The 18,762-nt window shown below is 39.5% G+C and overlaps 1 protein-coding gene across 4 annotated transcripts in view; it reads right to left on the reverse strand.

Annotated features, from left to right (window-relative positions):
* AKT3 (AKT serine/threonine kinase 3) overlaps window positions 1-17,056 on the reverse strand; it is a 323,716-nt gene extending 306,660 nt beyond the window's left edge. The window contains exons 1-2 of one of the 4 annotated variants that reach the window (XM_087424489.1): window positions 16,471-17,054; window positions 5,314-5,471 (exon numbers count right to left, since the gene is read on the reverse strand). In XM_087424489.1, coding sequence (XP_087280615.1) covers window positions 5,314-5,359 — 46 coding nt within the window. In that variant the 5' untranslated portion in view covers window positions 5,360-5,471; window positions 16,471-17,054. Of the gene's footprint in view, window positions 1-5,313; window positions 5,472-16,470 lie in introns of those variants that run through there. The other 3 variants (XM_087424491.1, XM_087424490.1, XM_087424493.1) reach the window with 3 other exon arrangements.
* Between the last annotated feature and the right edge of the window lie 1,706 nt (window positions 17,057-18,762).

Genomic DNA, 18,762 nt, shown 5'->3' on the forward strand with positions numbered 1-18,762 from the left:
TGGAAACTATAAGTACAAGGCAAACTAAGGGAAACAGTTCTTTGAAAGCACAAACTGGTTACATACACAGAACACAACATGAAAGTTCAAGTTCTTAGATATTAATACAACAAAAAGTCTAAGGAATTAACACATGCATGCAGCATTTTCATCAATCAAAATGTTTTTAACGATATAACCACCTCTTAGATTTGTACCAATTTCAAAACAGTAAGACTATGAGTTGACTAGAAATACATTACAGACTCTTACTTGTTATCAAGGAATTGGCTCTCCACATTTCTAAGAGACTACTTAGAAACTTAAGTACTAATAGTACTTAAGAAACAGTACTATTAAGTAAACGGGATTTTATAAATTACAATAAGCCCTTGATTAATATTATTGCAATCTACTTAATTCTATAATTTAGACCTTTTAAGGTGGTTAAATTTCACACTTATTATTAATGAAGTAAGTTTCTTCAGAGCAAATAATACCACTAGCTGTAACACAACAAACTAAGAAAGCAAAACTTGTGACACCTAGTGTAGAGACATGAGTCACCTAAAGCATACCTACAGGCTGGTCTTTGAAGGAGGTAATTTAACAACTGTTCAATTAATATGCAGATGCCTCCTTGCTGACGTGCAGCCAACTGTGAGGTGCTCTCCTGAGACCGTCAAGGAGGAAAGTCAAGGAGGAAAGTGCACACAAAACTTGACTCCAAGTTTTATTGTCATTTCTCATTGTCATTTCTAACACCAACAATACCATGTTAATGTGTTATCTCAATTAATACTCACCATTTTGCAATTGCTCCAGAAAAGTACAGAAAAGTTTTCACTACTGATATATCATTAATAAGCAAAGTTAAGAAAGCATTTATCTTACACAATCATTGATTATCTTTAAGTCTATTTTTTCCTTTTCCAGGAAGATATTTACTTAAGAGCAACTTACATTAAAAGTACAAATAAAATGAGATTATATCTTGATAGGAGCTAATAAGAACTGATTCATAAATACAGGTTTGAGAAAAAGGACTGATACTCAAAGTAAGGGCTTTATTGTAACTTTTTTACATCAATACCTTTTATTAATAGTTTACTAGTTTAAAAACACTCCTCTATACAAATTATCTTGTAATGATTACAAAGAAACTGTGAGGTAAAGAAGGCAGATATTATCATATTTATTTTCAAACGAGTACACCAACGTTCAGGTGATAATAATCTGCCCAGGGTAACAGGCAGCAAATAACAATGCTCTTTTAGAAGAAATTCTTTGAACCAAAATATAGCCAAACAACAACAGACTATCTAATGAAATCTGCTCAACTAAAACACAAAATTATTATTAAAATAATACTGAAAATCTCTAAATGAATAAATTAAGAATAACGGAGGAAAAAATGCCCAATTTGGTTTCCCCTAATATTTCAGCTAATGCTTCCAACAGGACAGTTAAACACTACCATCACAAATCCTCCTTCAGTGAATCTAACTTGTCAAAAGGATAGGAAAAATACATAAATTGTAAAAATAGACAGAGGACACTATCAGTAACCCCAGTCTTTCATGCACAAATATACACAGACAAAGAGGGATCACCAGACACCTGAAGAAAACTAACACCATCAAAATAGAACCAAAATAAACAAACTGAAACAGTTATTCAAAGAGGAGAAAAAGCTTAAAAATAAAATTTAGTGCCCTAGATTAAAGACTGTATTATACCTATAAAATAAGAGCAGATGGCTATGGACTAGAAAAATTCCCAGAAATATAAAGTAATAGCTGAAATAAATAACCCAATAAAGGGCTGGAAGAAAAAGTCAAGGAACAAAGAGAAAAAACAAAGACATGGAAAATGAAAGAAAAACTTCAAAATAGAGCATTGATACAGAAGCTGTAAGAAAAAAAAAAAAGAATACAGAGAACATAAAAGGGAAGAAATAATGAAAGAAATACAGAAGATTTCCCAGGACTGGAGAGAGACATCAGCCTGCAGATTCAAAGGGTCCACCACATGCTTTGCAGGATGAACCAAAAAGGACTATCACTCATCCTCCTTAAATTTCGTAATGCCCAAATAAAGAGGCATCAACACAAAAAGCTTCCAGAGAACAAAAACAGGTTACCTACAAACAAATTATTCATATTAGCATCAAACCTCTTATCAGTAAAATTGGTTACTAAAAGGAAATGGAATGCAACCTTCAAAATTCTGAAGGAAAATGATTTTAAACCTGAATTCTATACCCAGCCAAGGTGTATACCAGGTGTGAAAGTTAAAAGGGCATTTTCAAACATGACAAGCACCCACACACGTTCTTTCTGAGAAAATTACTTCAGGAAGTGCTCTAGAAAAGTGTAAAATAAATCCAAAACCAGAAAAGACATGAAATCTAAGAAAGCACAGAACTTGTCCAAGAATGCAATTAAATAACATGATATTAGCTGAGCATCACACCCAGAAAAAAGTCAGTTCACATTAGAATTTCAACAAATAGTATGATTAGAAAGCTGGATAACGAAGTGATATGATAAAAAAGGCATACGCTTTTCTATCAAGTGAGGGGAAAACATGACAATTAGAAAATCCAGGAAAAACAGTTATAGCCGAAACTAGAAGCCAAACTAAAGGAAGGCATGATCCTGAGTACCAATAGAGTATAAAAATCCATTTGTTCTCTATGGATCCCATCATACTACTTTGTTTAGCAGTGAGTATTATTCACATAATCATCATACTGATTACTGCTTCTCAGCATCAACAAGTGTAACTATTACAAACCCTGACAATATAAAGTGGACATAACTGGGAAGGGAATGTGAGAAATTCAAGGGAAAGACTGTGAGGGGTAGTAATTTTTCTCAACTTATAAAGTGGCAAGTTTAGAGAAGATGTTTAAATACTTTCTAGAGTTAATGGTGCAACAGTTAGAAGCTTAACCATAAAGACCAAAAAAAAAGGGGAGGGGGGAGAGAATAGGTATTAAAAGTCAAAATCCTCATTTTTAACTATGGGGATATACTAGATTACTTAAGATTAGTCAAAACTAAAGTTTAGCATACTATATATAAAATTGGGATAATAATCAGCAGAAGAGTTAAAAATAGAAAAGCTCTAAAATGGTTACCTCTCAGGAGAGAAACTAGTTGGAAGAGGTAGGGGGAAAGAAAGATTTTTACTTTTCATTCTATACTTTTGTGTACTATTCAAATTCTTATGTTTATATGGCTACTACTTCCCAAAATAAATACACAGAGACACACACACATTTCATCAGAAACCCCCCTTCCTAACCAAGGTAGGAAAAACACTGAGAAATTCTTCCTCATTTTTTCTTCTTTCTAAATCTCATGCACTATGTACCAACCTTCTGTTATGGTATTTCAGACGAGACACAATTGATTAAACAGACTCAAGAACCACCCTACATCCTTGATAAAATGTGGTGATAGGAATAGCTTACATTCGTGTTAGAATCATCAAAACACATCCACATGCATAATCTCATTTAATTCTCCCAATAATCTTGTGAGAGCAGATTTAAGCAAAACTCGAAAAGGTTTAAGTGATTTGCCACCCCAAAAAAACCAAGTAGGAAAAATAATATAAATATAATAGACAAATTAAAAAATAAACAAAAAAAACCCTCATATAGCACTGAAATCTGAAAATGCTTTCCAAATTTATAATATATAATGACATAATATTTATAATAAGTAATGACAGAAATTTAACTTAACAATACAAATAGTCGGCTGCTTTGGAATAGAGTTTGGCAGTTTTTATAAAGTTGAACATACACTTACCATATGACCCAGCAATCTCATTCCTAGGTTATTGCCCAAGAAAAATGAAAACACATCACACAAAGACACACTCAAATGTTCATAGCAGTTTTATTCATAATACCAAACACTAGAAACAAACCAAATGTCTATCACCTGGCAAACAGATAAATTGTGGTAATGTCCAGACAGCGGAATACTACTCAACAACAAAAAAGAACCAACTAATGATATCCACAACAACACAGAGGAATCTTTAAAGTACTATGCTATGTGAAAGTAAGGAGGCACAAAGGATTATGTATTGTATGATTCTACTTATATGAAATTCTAGAAAAGCAAGATTATAGCAATGGCAGATGAGTGGTTGCCAGGGTTGAGGGAAGAGGACTGACTATGTAAGGGAATGAGGGAGCTTTTTGGGGTGATACACATGTCCTATATCATGACTGTAGTGTATGTTACACTACTGTATAAATTTAGCAAGATTCATCAGTGCACACTTAAAATTGGTGAATTTTATTATATGTAAATTACAACTCAAAAAGGCTGATTTTTAAAAACTCAATAATACACAATCACATTCAACTATTGACAACAGTTTTTCAGCGCAGCTATTAACTATAGACCTTCAAAGAATATTAAAATCACCATTTAAGAGGTAACTTTTAACCAGAAAATAGATATACAGGAACTTGAAAGTCCTGGGAATGAACAGTCCTCATCCCACTCCACTTGGCCACGTGGATAAACAGGAGTTGCCTGGCAACTAGTCTAAACTCAGATTTCTAGTAAACACACTGACCACAAGCAGGTGATCTCATAGAGGATAAACTAAGCTTTCCATTCACGAGTTCTTCCTTTAATATTAAATAGCAATAATAAATAATATTTATTTAGATAAAGTAGGAGTGAACAAGAAATACTAAAAGTAGATCATGAAAAATAAAAATATGAAATTAAACATAAACACTCACACACAAAAAACCCATTCCTCATTTGGTCTTTTACTTGAGGAGCTCACTTCCCTAACTTATGGGATTGTAGAATCCAGGAGTTTGTTGGTGAACCCTTCCCCCTTTACTACTTTAAGGCCCTCCCCTGCCACCAACCAAATTGGCTTCATATAAGTGAATACTTTTATTTATATATCTATATGTCTTTAAATGCATACAAGTTAGACACTTTTCTAGATATTAAATCATTCTACAGACAACTTTCTGGATTGTAGAATCTGTGGAAAACACAAAAAAATACAACACAGACTTTCTGTAACATGCATGCACACAACATACCAGAAAGCCAAACCTTCATAACTTTGATTATAAATGATCAAATTCAAGAATTATAAAGCATCACTAAATAACAAGCAAATTTCTAACACACATGTTAAATATCATTTCTCTTACTGGATATAGCATATCACAGTTTACTTTGCTAACAGCATTAGAAAAAATATCAACTTCCAGGACACCACTAGCTGTGAGCACACTTACCAACCATATCATTTTCAGTTGTGTTGAACACTTACCCCTCTTCTGAACCCAGCCTTCTTTCACAATGGTAACATCGCTCATGATGGCTCCCCTCTGAGCCCCCGACTTGGAGAAATGGTACTTTGTGGTATCAGCTTTGGGGTTTGGATCCTCTGCTGCCGCTGCCCTTCCCACTCTCTAGTGATGACTCAGCCTGGAAGGAAGTATTGAAGAAAGAATTTCTTTTTTTTTCCATTCTTGCAACTCACATAGCAATAACAAACAACTAATTCTTTGTAAATGTCTTCAACTGGCCTGACCTCACATAAAAGTCTTGCTCTTCAAACTGGGGAACTTATTTATTAAATACTTCTATAATGAATGCACTTCCCTGGTCTTGTGACGGATTTCAAATGATAGTGAAACTTCTAACCTAAGAGGTTGCAACAAAAAATGTCTTAAGAAAACCACTGTCACACCTACACAAATAATACAGAAAATTTGTTTGGTGCTCTGTTTGAAGTGAAAAGAGAAGAGAATGAAAATTAAGTGAACTAAAAGTAAATCTTCATGCATGTCTAGTTTCAAAATCCCTGTAAATTCAGAAATAGTTATGGCAAAGCAATTGTGAATGTTTTTAATTGCTGTATTTCATGTAAAATACAATGTATTAAGAAACCAACATTTATGTATGCTTACTCTGCCTTGTCCCAAGAAATATTTTAGGTAGATTACAATAAATAAAACATTATAAATATAAAATCAATTGTCTTTTAAAGTAGACGAAATGAAACAAAGGAAATATGAAAGTTGAAAAAAGTATGGAGTGTTCAAGATGTGTCAAGAACTATCACAGGTGCTTACATCTATTATTCTCAGGTAATCTTCACAATAACCCTACCAGGGTACGTACTATTAACTCCATTTCACAGATGGGGAAACTGAGGCTCACAGAGAGTAAGCAGATTGCCCGACTTCAACACAGCTAAATGAATGATGGAGCCAAGATCTGAACCCAGGCTGTCTGACTTCAAAGCCTGCATTCTTAACTTCAAAACTATACTGCCTTAAAGATAAAAAGAAGCCAGAATAAAAGTCTACGTATTTGTGAAAGGCCACAAATTTAGCACGAAGCTTTCAGGAAGCAATGCAAATAAGGAAACACAATCAGTTTCAATATTTACAGTATCCATAAATATTTTTAAAAAGAAAAAAAAAGAAGTTGCTCAAAAGAATACAATTCTTCCTGGGACAAAAATCTAAATTTATCCCATGGGTCTTTATAAGACCTTGTAGTGCAATAAACAAAGTCCTCAAAAATATCCTCACATATACACAGCAATGAGTTTTCCAGGGCTATTTCTTATTGTCCTCTCAACCTAAAAACGAAAATGCCAAGATAAAATTGAGTTAAAGCATTTTGACAGAAAGGACCCAAAAAACGTGGTCCAGGTACACCAGCATTATGAGGTCCAGAAACACAGGTATAAATTTCAGATAACCAGAAAAATAGATGGATGGACTATATAACTATACTATTTTCTCAAATTGCGTTTTGGTAAATAGTGCACAGCAGTAAATCCAAGGTCAGACTCCCTAGCTAGTACTGAACTGAATTACTGCTCATTTTCCAATGCAAATAAGGTGCAGAGCCTAATCATTTGGCAGTCAGGAATCAAGACAAACATTATCTCAGGAAAGCGTGACAAAGTCTGTGTGGCTGAAGAGAAGATCACCCCCTCGTGTGCCACGGGGCTGAGGGCAAAACCAAGGCTGTCCTCAAAATCATCAGAATCTGCTACTGTAGAGAGTCAAAGGGGTATCAGAATCTGGGTTTGAGAAAATATATTTGACAAAATACTAAGAGAAATTCCAGAAAAACTGAAGAAAAAGATGAAAAAAGAAAAAAAAATTCTCTGGTCAAATGAGTTTGGGAAATTGTACAAACCACATCTTTCTCTTGAAACATCACTATTAACATATTAAAGGTGCAAAATATGTATAACCTTATTTATCTCAGCAAATCCTAAACTTACTTGAACACACAGGGCTCTTTTTTTTCCCTTCAGTGACATGTATTGACATCCAGAGGAACACACTTTGAGAAACGGCCATAGGAAATGGCCACATAATCCAAGACAAGACCCATTTCGCCGTTAAAAATAGGGGGGAGGGGCCGGCCCCGTGGCGTAGTGGTTAAGTACGAGCACTCCACTGCCGGCGGCCTGTGTTCAGATCCCGGGCGCGCACTGATGCACTGCTTGTCAGGCCATGCTATGGCGACATCCCATATAAAGTAGAGGAAGATAGGCACAGATGTTAGCCCAGGGCCAATCTTCCTCGGCAAAAACAGAAGGATTGGCATTGGATGTTAGCTCAGAACTGATCTTCCTCACAAAAAAAAAGGGGGGGGGGCGGCAAAGAAAAACTTCAGTAAAGAATCCAAACATCACTTTAGGAGCTGGCCCAGTGGCACAGCGGTAAAGTTCAGCACATTCTGCTTCAGCGGCCCGGGCTTCCTGGGTTTGGATCCCAGGTGCAGACCTACACCACTCATCAAGCCATGCTGTGGTGGCCACCCGTATACAAAATAGAGGAAGATGGACACAGATGTTAGCTCAGGGCCATTCTTCCTCAAGCAAAAAAGAAGAGGAAGACTGGCAACAGGTGTTAGCTCAGGGCCAATCATCCTCACTAAAAAAAAAAAAAAGAACCCAAACATCACTTTAATTTATGTAACTTCCTGAAGAACTCAACATGGTCAACTAGCTACACAATACAGAGCTAGATAATCGAAAGAGTTAACTCTTTATATTGTATAAATAATTATAAGGAAGTTAAATATTGGGAACACTAGTACAAAATGATGTCTTTAGAAGAGCTGCGCTGTAGATCTTCTCTTTGGTCATACTTGTAGCAAGGGGCCTCACATCTATTAAAGCCATTCTTTGGCTTCTGACTATGAAATTACATAATCTAGGTAAAAGAAAATTAATATCCTGATGTTCTTGGAAATGGAAGAGATCAGGGATCAGTATTTAGTAACAACCAAAAAAGAATATATATCCAGTAAACATATATAAAATACATACTTTCCTATTAAAATAATCCACATTATTATAATACCCTTATAAAGAACACTAGAAAAACCAAAATATTTTCAAAATTAATTCTGTTTTTTTAAGTGGACATTTCACTGTTAGAATCCTAAAGCTGGAAGGGAGCTTCACTTCACAGTTGAGGAAACAGGTCAAGACAGATGAAGTGACTTGCCCAAGGGCACAAAGCTACCTGATAAGAGAGCCAAGACCAGAGAACCAGGCACATGCTCTTTCCACTAGCACTGCCTCTTCAGCACAAGACAATATACTGAAATAGCCAGATCAACCCAAAATCAATGAATCTTGTTTTATAATGAAACTGTTTCAAAAAACTAGTTTTTTAGACAAAAATGTTTATCAGTGTTTATATATTTAGATTAAACTGTTAAAATGTATGTTACATCAATAGGACAAAATTTATCATCTTCTTCAGGGCCAGTGAACCCATACATTATAGAGATGGCTTTATCCATTTGTGTCTTAAAATGTTACCAAATCCTACCCATAATCATAATTTTCAGCTTTAAAATTACTCCTGGGTCTCTCTACTGGCTAAAATGATACATTCTTTGAAGATAACTTAAAAGATATTCAAAGGCATACTAGAATTATGATCAATAGGCTAGAAATAAATGCTGTCTTTTGTGTATAAAAACAACGCTATTGATTCTTAAGCGGTAAACCACATTCTTCAATTTTCCTACAGTGACAACGCTCTTGCACCAAGTCATCTACACTCTCCCCTTCAGTCTTCCATGTTACTAAAAACACTAACCTGCAAAATTAGCAGAGGACTTCAGCCCTGTAATCTGTTTCCTAAGGTAGAATGAACTTCACCCCCGCTACAGTCCTAACTTCCCCAGAAATGTGTTCTATTCAATGAGCTATAATAGACAAAATTTGGTTTATTTTTCTTTTGAGCCTATTGCATTAAACATTTCATTGCTGGATAATCTAATTTTTCCCATTCTTATAAAAAGTTTCACACAAAATTCTTGGCAGATTCAATTTAGAATTTACATGAAACAGTTACACTAAAGGTACTTTCATTCAGAACTATTTGAGAATTTGATGATAACTGCATTTGAATGTCATGTTACAATTTACAAAACATTTTCACATCTTTCGCCTCATTCGATAGCATAATTATTTAGTAAAGCAATTTGATAGTGCCTGGCACATGAGAGATACCCAACAAATACAGAATAAACGAGTGGATGAACGAAAGAATAAAGATGAAGCTTGAGATAACTAATAAACAATAGACTAAGCAAACTAACACTGTAAGTCAACAGAGAGAATGTTATCAAGCCATCTTAAAAACAAACCTGAACTTAAAAGATTATGGAAGCAACTACACATAAATAATTAAAATTATACTACATATTCTTCCCTATTCATTAAAGTATGTTTCCTATGGACCACCATTAACTGTAAGGACTAGAACACATTAAATTTACTTTTTCTTGACATTTTTTGACACTTTTTGTTTAGATGGTCGTTTCAATTCCCAAACAAATCAAGCATCAACACTGCCCAAAACTATCCATTATGAGAGGAAAAAAGAGAAAGAATGGCATATTTTCTTAATGATACTTAAAAATTCTTTTTAAAGATATTTGTTTACTTATGGCAACGAACCATTCAATTTTAAGCAATAATAAACTTCAAACATCTTTTAAAAATATCATTCACTCAAGAAAACATATAATATACATATATTTATTCAGTCAATTAATATGTATTGATTGTCTACTCTGAGACAAGAACAATATTGACTATACAGGGAGGTAAGCAAAGCAAAGTATTTAAAAATCTTTTCCAAACCTATCATAATTTATCAAAGTGCTTTCACATATATTACCTCACTTGACTCTAAAAACAAATCTGTGCAGTAGCTATTGTATCTACAATTTTCAACCTAGGAAAACTGTGACCGATCAACAATAATGACGTTATTTCCCCACAGTTACCACAACAAGTTAGTGACAAGTAACAAGAGGACGACCTGCCGTTCAAGTATGCTTTCTACCAAATGACAATACAAACTCTCAAAAACATGGATAAAATTTACAAATAGTTCTGAACATGTTTTTCTGTATCAAATTATTTTTCAGAAGTTCAGTTAAATACAATGTTTCTGCACAAATTAAAAATTAAATGGGGGCCAGCCCAGCAGCACAGCAGTTAAGCTTGTGTGCGTGCTCCACTTCAGCAGCCCAGGGTTCACAGGGTCGGATCCCAGGTGCACACGGACGCACTGCTTGTCAAGCCGTGCTGTGGCGGAGTCCCATATACAGTAGAGGAAGATGGGCACGGATGTTAGCCCAGGGCCAGTCTTCTTCAGCAAGAGGAGGAGGATTGGCATCAGATGTTAGCTCAGGGCTAGTCTTCCTCACACACACGCAAAAAAAATTAAATATAACTGCGGCCTCACAAACGAAATTATAACAACAGAAGACTAAAAGTAGGTTGACATAAGGTTAAAAAGCAACCTCAACAATTCTTTTTTACAAATAAGAATAAAATTCATAGGTGAATAATTTCCTATATGTTAATGTCTGAGTTAAAAGCCACAATACAATTCCATAATACAACTTTCTCTAAACTATAAACTTGGCTGTAATTAATACTATGTAGAATAGATTTGCTCTGCATCACAATTTTTTATATACTTTAGATATGCTGGCCAAACTGAATTAATGAAGGACAAGGAATGATCAAATATAGCAGAACATTGCTAGTTTGAAATACAAATGATGGTCAAGGGTAACGATAACAGAATCCCATGGTATTTACTGATTTCAAGAAATAAATATAGGAAACTAATGTATGCCATAATAAACACATAAGGCTATACAAAACTTCTAAAAGGATTTGAGGGAAAGGAAAAATACTGAAGTGGAAGGGAAATTCAAGGCAATTCGCTCTGCACTTCACAGAACTCCAAGCCAGTCTGTCCCTTTTAAGAGTTGTTATCCTGTCCAAAACATCATAGAGGGAAGCGAGCCACACAAACTATGTATTTCGGATGCCTTTCCTCTCTTCAGAGTATAATAATACACTTTGTGGATTTTCTTAAAATTCTTTCTATGGGTATCTTCACTGTTTCACACTACGGGAAAATACCTGAATAAGCATAGGCAAGACTTCTAACTTTCACACAAAATATCAGTTCTTCCAAAATGCCAATTCTTAGAAATCAACTTTATAAACTTTGAAATATACATATACAAAAACATAAAGCATTCTCCCCTTCTTCCCTACCCATTTCAACCAACACATCCATTATTAATCAAATAAAAAAGCAATTTGTGCTGGGTGATATACTTCATATAAATATATATTACACATATTATTTATTATTAACGTTATTAGTATATTAATGTTATAATATATTAACAACTCAGAAAATGCTTATTGGATTCCTCTGGCTCACCTAAACCACTGAACAAGGTACTGACCAATTATCCCCTACGTCCCTCGTGTGACCTGTGGCTTGTTTCTGTGTGAAGGCACCTATAATAACATGGACAGGTGGAGGGCTGCTACTAAAAGAATTTCAGTTCCACAGTTGGTCATATTTTTCCAATACACACGTAAAATCTTTCTAAACTGTGCCTCGCGGACCTCCCTGACTATAAAATGAAAAAAAATCCACACACACACACAAGATACAATTAGTATATGGTCCATTAAATGCCAAGAATCAGCTAGACAGAGTTTACCCACAATTAAACTGAGAGTTAACGAGCAGGTATGGAATCCCATAACTAAGTTCCTCACCAGGGTGCGTGAGAAAGAGCACTGGACATGGGCCGGCCCCGTGGCTTAGCAGTGAAGTGCGGAGGCCTGGGTTCGGATCCCGGGCGTGCACTGACGCACCGCTTCTCCGGCCATGCTGAGGCCGAGTCCCACATACAGCAACTAGAAGGATGTGCAACTCTGACATGCAACTATCTACTGGGGCTTTGGGGGAAAAAAAAAAAAACAAGGAGGAGGATTGGCAATAGATGTCAGCTCAGAGCGAGTCTTCAAAAAAAAAAAAAAAAGAAAGAAAGAAAGAGCACTGGACAGGCCAAGAAACTTGGGTCCCTGTTCTCAACTCCGCCCCACCCAGCGTGATGCTCTATAAGGTCCTTTAATTCTCTGTGCCTCAGTTTCCTCAGCCCTAAGAATCAAAGCGTAGCATTAGATGAACTCTAAACAGCTCTACAGCTCTTCCAGAGCTAATATTCATGACCCTTCAAGTTCAAATCTGCTGAGTATCTACTTCACTTACAGATGGCATCTTAGGTGACAATGTCACGATTATACACAGTTCCAGCCCTCAAGTTTAATATACAGTTGGGAAGATAAAACATTCAAACAACAATTCCACTCAGACAAAACTTGGACTAAACTCCAATATGGGCAAAATATCATCTTTCTTCCCCTTCTACCCCCAGACTCCCAAATACAGTCAGAGGCTTACTTAATTAATAGAGGGGAGAAAAACTCTCATTTGAAAGTCTTCCAGTGATTTCTTCTAATAAATCTTTTTACTTTTCCCTCTGAATATTAGCAAAACATACCCATTTACAGATGTGAAATATCTGCAGTTGGCGATAGATAAATATAAACAGAGTACGGAAAAGAAAAAGAACTAAAAAGCAAATCTACAGGTCAAGAAGCATATATTAATTTATCTATTGACTACTATTTGAAGATTACCTGACAAAGGAAATGTGTTTACAACTAATATGTTGAAGGACTACAGTGCTACAATAAAATATGTAAACATTTGAGGCATTTAATTCAGCATTCGAAACAACTGAAATGAAAAAGAATTGTTATGGATCAGTCAATATATATATTTTTTTACTATATTAACTTGATTTCTTTGAAATTATTGTACTCCATTATCAAAATTTAGCATTGTCATTGTGAACTCTAATAATAGGCACAAACAAGTTAAGAAAAACATTAAGAGAAAAAGTGTTTCAGAATTAGGAAAGTTAAAATGAAACAGATTTCTATATGCCAGAATAAGTGTTTTCTCATGCGAAAATAACTTTCAAAAGTTTTGCAGGGGCTGTTGTGAGAATTCAATGCATTTATACATATGAAGCACATATAACAAGTGCCTCGCACACTCAAGTGCTCCGCAGGCACTGGCCAGCACCACCTCTACACTGAATCTAGCTCTAACACACGTAAAAGACCAGGACAAAATATTTAAGTTAACATCAGGCGACTACAGAAAAGTGCATGCTGTATGAAATCAGGATTTAGAACAATGATGCACACGGAAACCTGGAGTTAAAAACAAAGCAATTTTAAACGATTTAAATATTCTAACACAAGTCTACAAAAATTAATTATGTGCATTAATTTATATTAACTTGAGGAAAATAAAAATGCAAGTCAAATTACAAGACTAATTTGGTCAAAACAAAATGAAACAAGTTTAGTTTTCTGCCTTGCATCTTATGTTATTCAAATCTAAGTGGTTTTAAATTAAATATTTTTTAATGCTTGAAACTTAATCACACTATAAGATCCTATCAAATAATGCTAAAAATTCAATTAACATGTTGTTAACAATAATGGCCTTATCTTCCCAAGAGTGAATTCTTGAACTAAAAGGTATAACAACAAAAGAAGTATAGCTATCTTCTCACAAAAATATGCAAAGTTTAAGTAAATTCTAAACTTCCAGAAAAACAATTTGTAAAACAGGTTCCTCTTTTTAAAGAAACCCAAATAGTTGGAAATTTCCATTCAACTTTTTTAAGAAAGAAAATATCTCATATGTTTAAATCAAAAACTAGAGTCTAAAAAATCTTAAATCTCTACTTTGCACAGGACTCTGCTGAGTACATTTGTCCTGTGACATGTTTAACAAAAACATGTTTAGATTTCCAGTGATTCTGAAAACAAATTCTCGTTCTTTGATCTTCTGGATGAAATGTAAATAAGACAGTTTTTAATCAAACCAGCCCCTCACACAGTTCACACTCTGGTATTTGTTGAATGAATGAATGAAATCTTATTTAAAATATTTTACAGCTATAAAATTACATTAACAAAAAAAGTCCAAAGCAGAACTCTTAAGTACTCTGAACATGCAACTTAAACCAAGAGTCAATGTCAAACTAAATACTTTAAGTCGGAAAACAATTCACTAAAGTAATCATTATGGAAAGGCTAAGTGTAGGGGACAACATGAATACAAATAACAGTTTCAGAAATTTTTTGATAGAATTACTTGAGACTAGATCTTACTTTTTAAATACTACAAGAAAACATACTACGTCAAATACACAGCACAAATATACAACTGAAAACGAAAACTGTACAGTCATCTGAATTCCAATGTTGTCCCATTCATATATTATGTGCACTCCCTCACTTTAAAATGAGAAGCTCAACCAATCAAAGATACTGGGGTTAACCCTAGTGAGAAAGACAAAAAGTAGACCTTCAGATACAGTCTCCTCGGTAAACTTTCAAAGGCAAGTTTATGTATTGGCAAAAGAAAAAAAAAAAGTACAGTCTTGATAAATATCTTGCAAATAACTGTGCATTCAGTCATATACCTTGGGAAACAAGTAATTTACTCATAGGTAGATACTCTAAAAAAAAGATATTTTCATGTTTGAGACAACTACCTCCTGAATATGTGCGTGTGTTTCAGACAACCACCTCCTGGAATATTCATCTTCATTTATACATATTTTGCAATGATACTCAAGTTCTGAAGACAAACTTGCCCAAACCATCTTTATTGGACTCTTCCACCTTCGGCTTTTTCAACTATTTCCTAACAATGTAAACCTAATTTAACGAGTTTCCACCAAAAACAAAACCACGGGTCGCCTAGTGATTTACGGTATACTCTACTAAGAGATATAATATGACCACGCTTTACCAAATATGGAAGACATATCTAAACTCATGATATGAGGCAGCTGGCAACGTATTAACTGCAAAAAGTCATTATTTCATACCTTTTAGCTACAAGATGAGCTAAACAGTGTGAACAGTTTATTAATACTAGTAATTAATCAATACAGACACACAGGTTTCACTGTCGAATTTCTACTTGGAAATGTTATCCAGTCCAAACTACTGGGCTTCCAACCCATTACCACGCTGGTGAAACGAGCTGGTTTTATTTTCACAACACTATGCTGATGGGAGAAATCAGGGCATCCTAGCCTTGACTCACGGGTAAACACTTCCTCCGCTTTCTGAAGACCCACACTCAACATCGGTACGGAACACCCGGCCCCAGAGAGACGCACCCCCGCCCAGCCGTCGGTTCCCGGGAAATCCCAGACCCGGAGGGACCGCGCCTAGGAGCCCGGGCGAACGCGGCAGCCCGCGGGCTTCCACTCGGGGCCCTGAAGGGCCCGCCAGCATCATGGCTGATGCGGCCCGACGCGCAGGAGGCGGCGGCGGCCGAGGAAGAGGCTGGTTTGTTTACTTGCAGCCGCGCCGCCGCCGCCAGCAGCGACAGCATCACTGGAGCCGCCAAACCAGCATCTTCCGCACGTTTCTATTCTTAGCGCACAACTCCCGAGCGGATTAGAACCCCAGCACCATTAGGGACGCAGACCGGCCCCGGGCCCCCGCCCACGCCCCCGCCCCGCCGGCCGGCTCCCCCGGGCGCGGGCCGGGGTCGGCGGGGGAGGGGCCCCCCGGGCGCCAGCGCATCCTCGCCCACCCCACCCACCCCGCGCGCGGACGGCCCCCACCCGCCCGAACCCCGGTCCGGCGCCCCCTCGTTACATAACCTCGCGCCCCGGCCGCGGACCCTCCCCACGCCCCGCGGCCGGCGGACCCGCGCGCAGACCAGGGGCGCCGGGCCGCGCGCCCAGGCGCGCACCGCGCCGCTAGGCCGGGAGCCCCCGCGTCCCCGAGAGCGCGGGGCGCCGCGGTCCCCGCGCCGCGTCCCCGGCCTCCCGCCCGCCGCCCAGCCCCCGCCCACGCCCCCGGCGCGGTGACAACCCCGACGCCCCCGCCGCCGCCCCCCGCCCGAGGGGAGCCGGGAGGAGGCCGGCCGGCCGGGCCGCAGGGAGCGCGGCGCGCCGGGGAGGGGGCGCGGGTGGGGGCGGCGGCTGTTACCTGCAGAGGCGGCGGCGGCCCGCAGCTGCTGGGCGGCGGCGGAGGATGGAGCCGGGGGGCGGGGGGAGGAGAGGGGGCGACTCGGGGGTCCCCCTCCCTCCTCCTCCCCTCCTGTCCTCCCCCCACCCCGCAGAGCCTCGGGCCCCTGGAGCCGGCGGCCGCGGCGGGCAGGCGGAAGGCTGCAGGGAGGAGGGAGGGAGCCGGCCGGGCCGGGCCGCGGAGCTGGAGCGGGAGGCGGCGGCGGTGGCGGCGGCGGGAGGCGGGCGGCGGCGGGAGGAGGCGGAGACTACATGGGAATCGGATATCGGCTACAAATTCGATTCATCACCACGGAACGCCGCCGGGCGGGGGCCGGGCACGCCGGCGAGCGGCGCGGGGGCTCGGGCCGGGGCGGGTCGGGGGCCGCGGCCTCCTCAGCCGGCCGCGCCTCGCCTCACGGGGACCCCGCCGCCGCCCCTCCCTCCCTCCTTCCCTCAGGGGGCCGCCGCCGCGGGGCTTGTTGTTGACTTTGAGGAAAACTCCTGACGTCAAGGCTGGCTCGCGGCGACTGGCGGGAGCGGCGTCCCCGCGCCCCGGCCCGGCCCGCCGCCCCGGCTCCCTCCCGCCGGGCCTCGTCCTCGGGCTGCCCCGCGCCCCCGGAGCCGCGGCGCCCGCGCCCCTCTCCTCTCGCGAGAACATCCCCCCGGCCAGCCAGCCAGCGCCGGGAGCGGGGGAGTCGTTCCCGGGCGGGAAGTGCCGGGTTTCCCCGCGCCCGCGTGGCCCGCGGCCGGCGCCCGAGGCCCGGGAGGGAGGCTCGCTGCCCCGGGAGGAGCCCGCCGCCCCCACGCGCCCTCGCGGCGGCCGGGCCCCGGGCTGACGCCTCCCGCCACACGGGCTCCCGGGGGGTGGGACCCGCACCTGGAAGCCCCCGAGGCGGCGGTGCCCTGGGGAGGTGACCTCGAGAGCTGGGGGGGGGGTCCCCGCACCCCAGGGGTCAGTCCAAAACGAAAGACCACTCCCGATTCTCCCAGGAGACCGCACTGTCCAGTCCAGACTCCCGAAGAGCCATCCACAGTGCTCCTGCAAGCAGGCATAGCCACACACAGTACACAGGTTGCAGTGGGACCGCGATTCACTCTTAAAATTACCCGCTTTTTAGGGACATTAGTTTTCGTTGACTTGGGGGAAGCCTGCCTGGATTGCTTTCACCACAAAGAAGATAACCATTTCTTTCTTTTGAAGTTCATGGCTCCTGAGAATATTTGCCATGGAGACACTATTTTTGCAAAATGGCCATATTTTACCATACACCACACTCCATGAAGTTAGAAAAGTTTGTATTTTTTCTGGCACCATGTTTGTCGCTTCTGGAACGCTTTGAAAATGCCGTATTATTTCGCCACGTGGCTCTAGCCTTGATGTACCTGTTCTTTTCCCCAGTGCAAGATTCTTGTTAAGGCTTTTGGCTTCCTTCTGTTAGAAGAGTTCCTCCTCCCGACACGCACTTCCTTCTCTGCTTTTCCATGTTCTGACAACGTTGTGATGGTAGTCATTCTTTTATACTATATCCCTGGTACTTATATAGTGAGTTGTATTTATACATCCGTGTCCACATCTTTTCTGTTGTGAAATGCAAATCTATTCAGATTGTGGACAGAAGTATGAAACCTAATAGGAAAGAAAAGGGGTTGTTTTTAAGTCGGTTTTCTCCATTTGTAAGGGAAACGTTTCCCTGACCATTCTAGAACAAAATTTGCCATTTTAAGATACACAGTCCACCCAAGAGACAAGTCCTCAATTGCTGCCTTTCTCCTTTTCCCGTATTTCCCAGCACATCAGAATTAATTAATAAACAGACTGTATCCTAATTCTATTCAGTTTTTCTGTGTATAAAGTACATCATTTATTCCCATAATTATCAGCCCTCTAACAGTCTCTATTGGCAAAATGATTCAGTTACAGATTTCTTGCTGTAAAACACAAAAATGGGTCAGATTTTTATTCTATAGTAACGCAACCCACTTTTTAAGAAAATAGTCCCTTATGACACCAGCACTAAAAAGATTGTCTAGAAATCTCTGTTAAATATTTAACTCTGAGAGTTGTGGTATTCTGAATTACTAGATATCTCTTATCAATTGCAATTTTCATTTGTTTCCAATCTCAACATCAACATATTTGTGAGAACCAAATTTGTCTTATGAGCCATACTGCCTAAAAATATTTCTCCTAGTCTCATCAGATTGTATTGAATCTTAGCTGGATTAAACCCTAAAATTAAGTATTGTATAGACTACAATGGATTATAGACTC

Source organism: Ceratotherium simum, chromosome 36 (assembly GCF_057802395.1).
Source record: "Ceratotherium simum simum isolate JZ-2026a chromosome 36, ASM5780239v1, whole genome shotgun sequence".
In the NCBI taxonomy this organism is placed as follows: domain Eukaryota; kingdom Metazoa; phylum Chordata; class Mammalia; order Perissodactyla; family Rhinocerotidae; genus Ceratotherium; species Ceratotherium simum.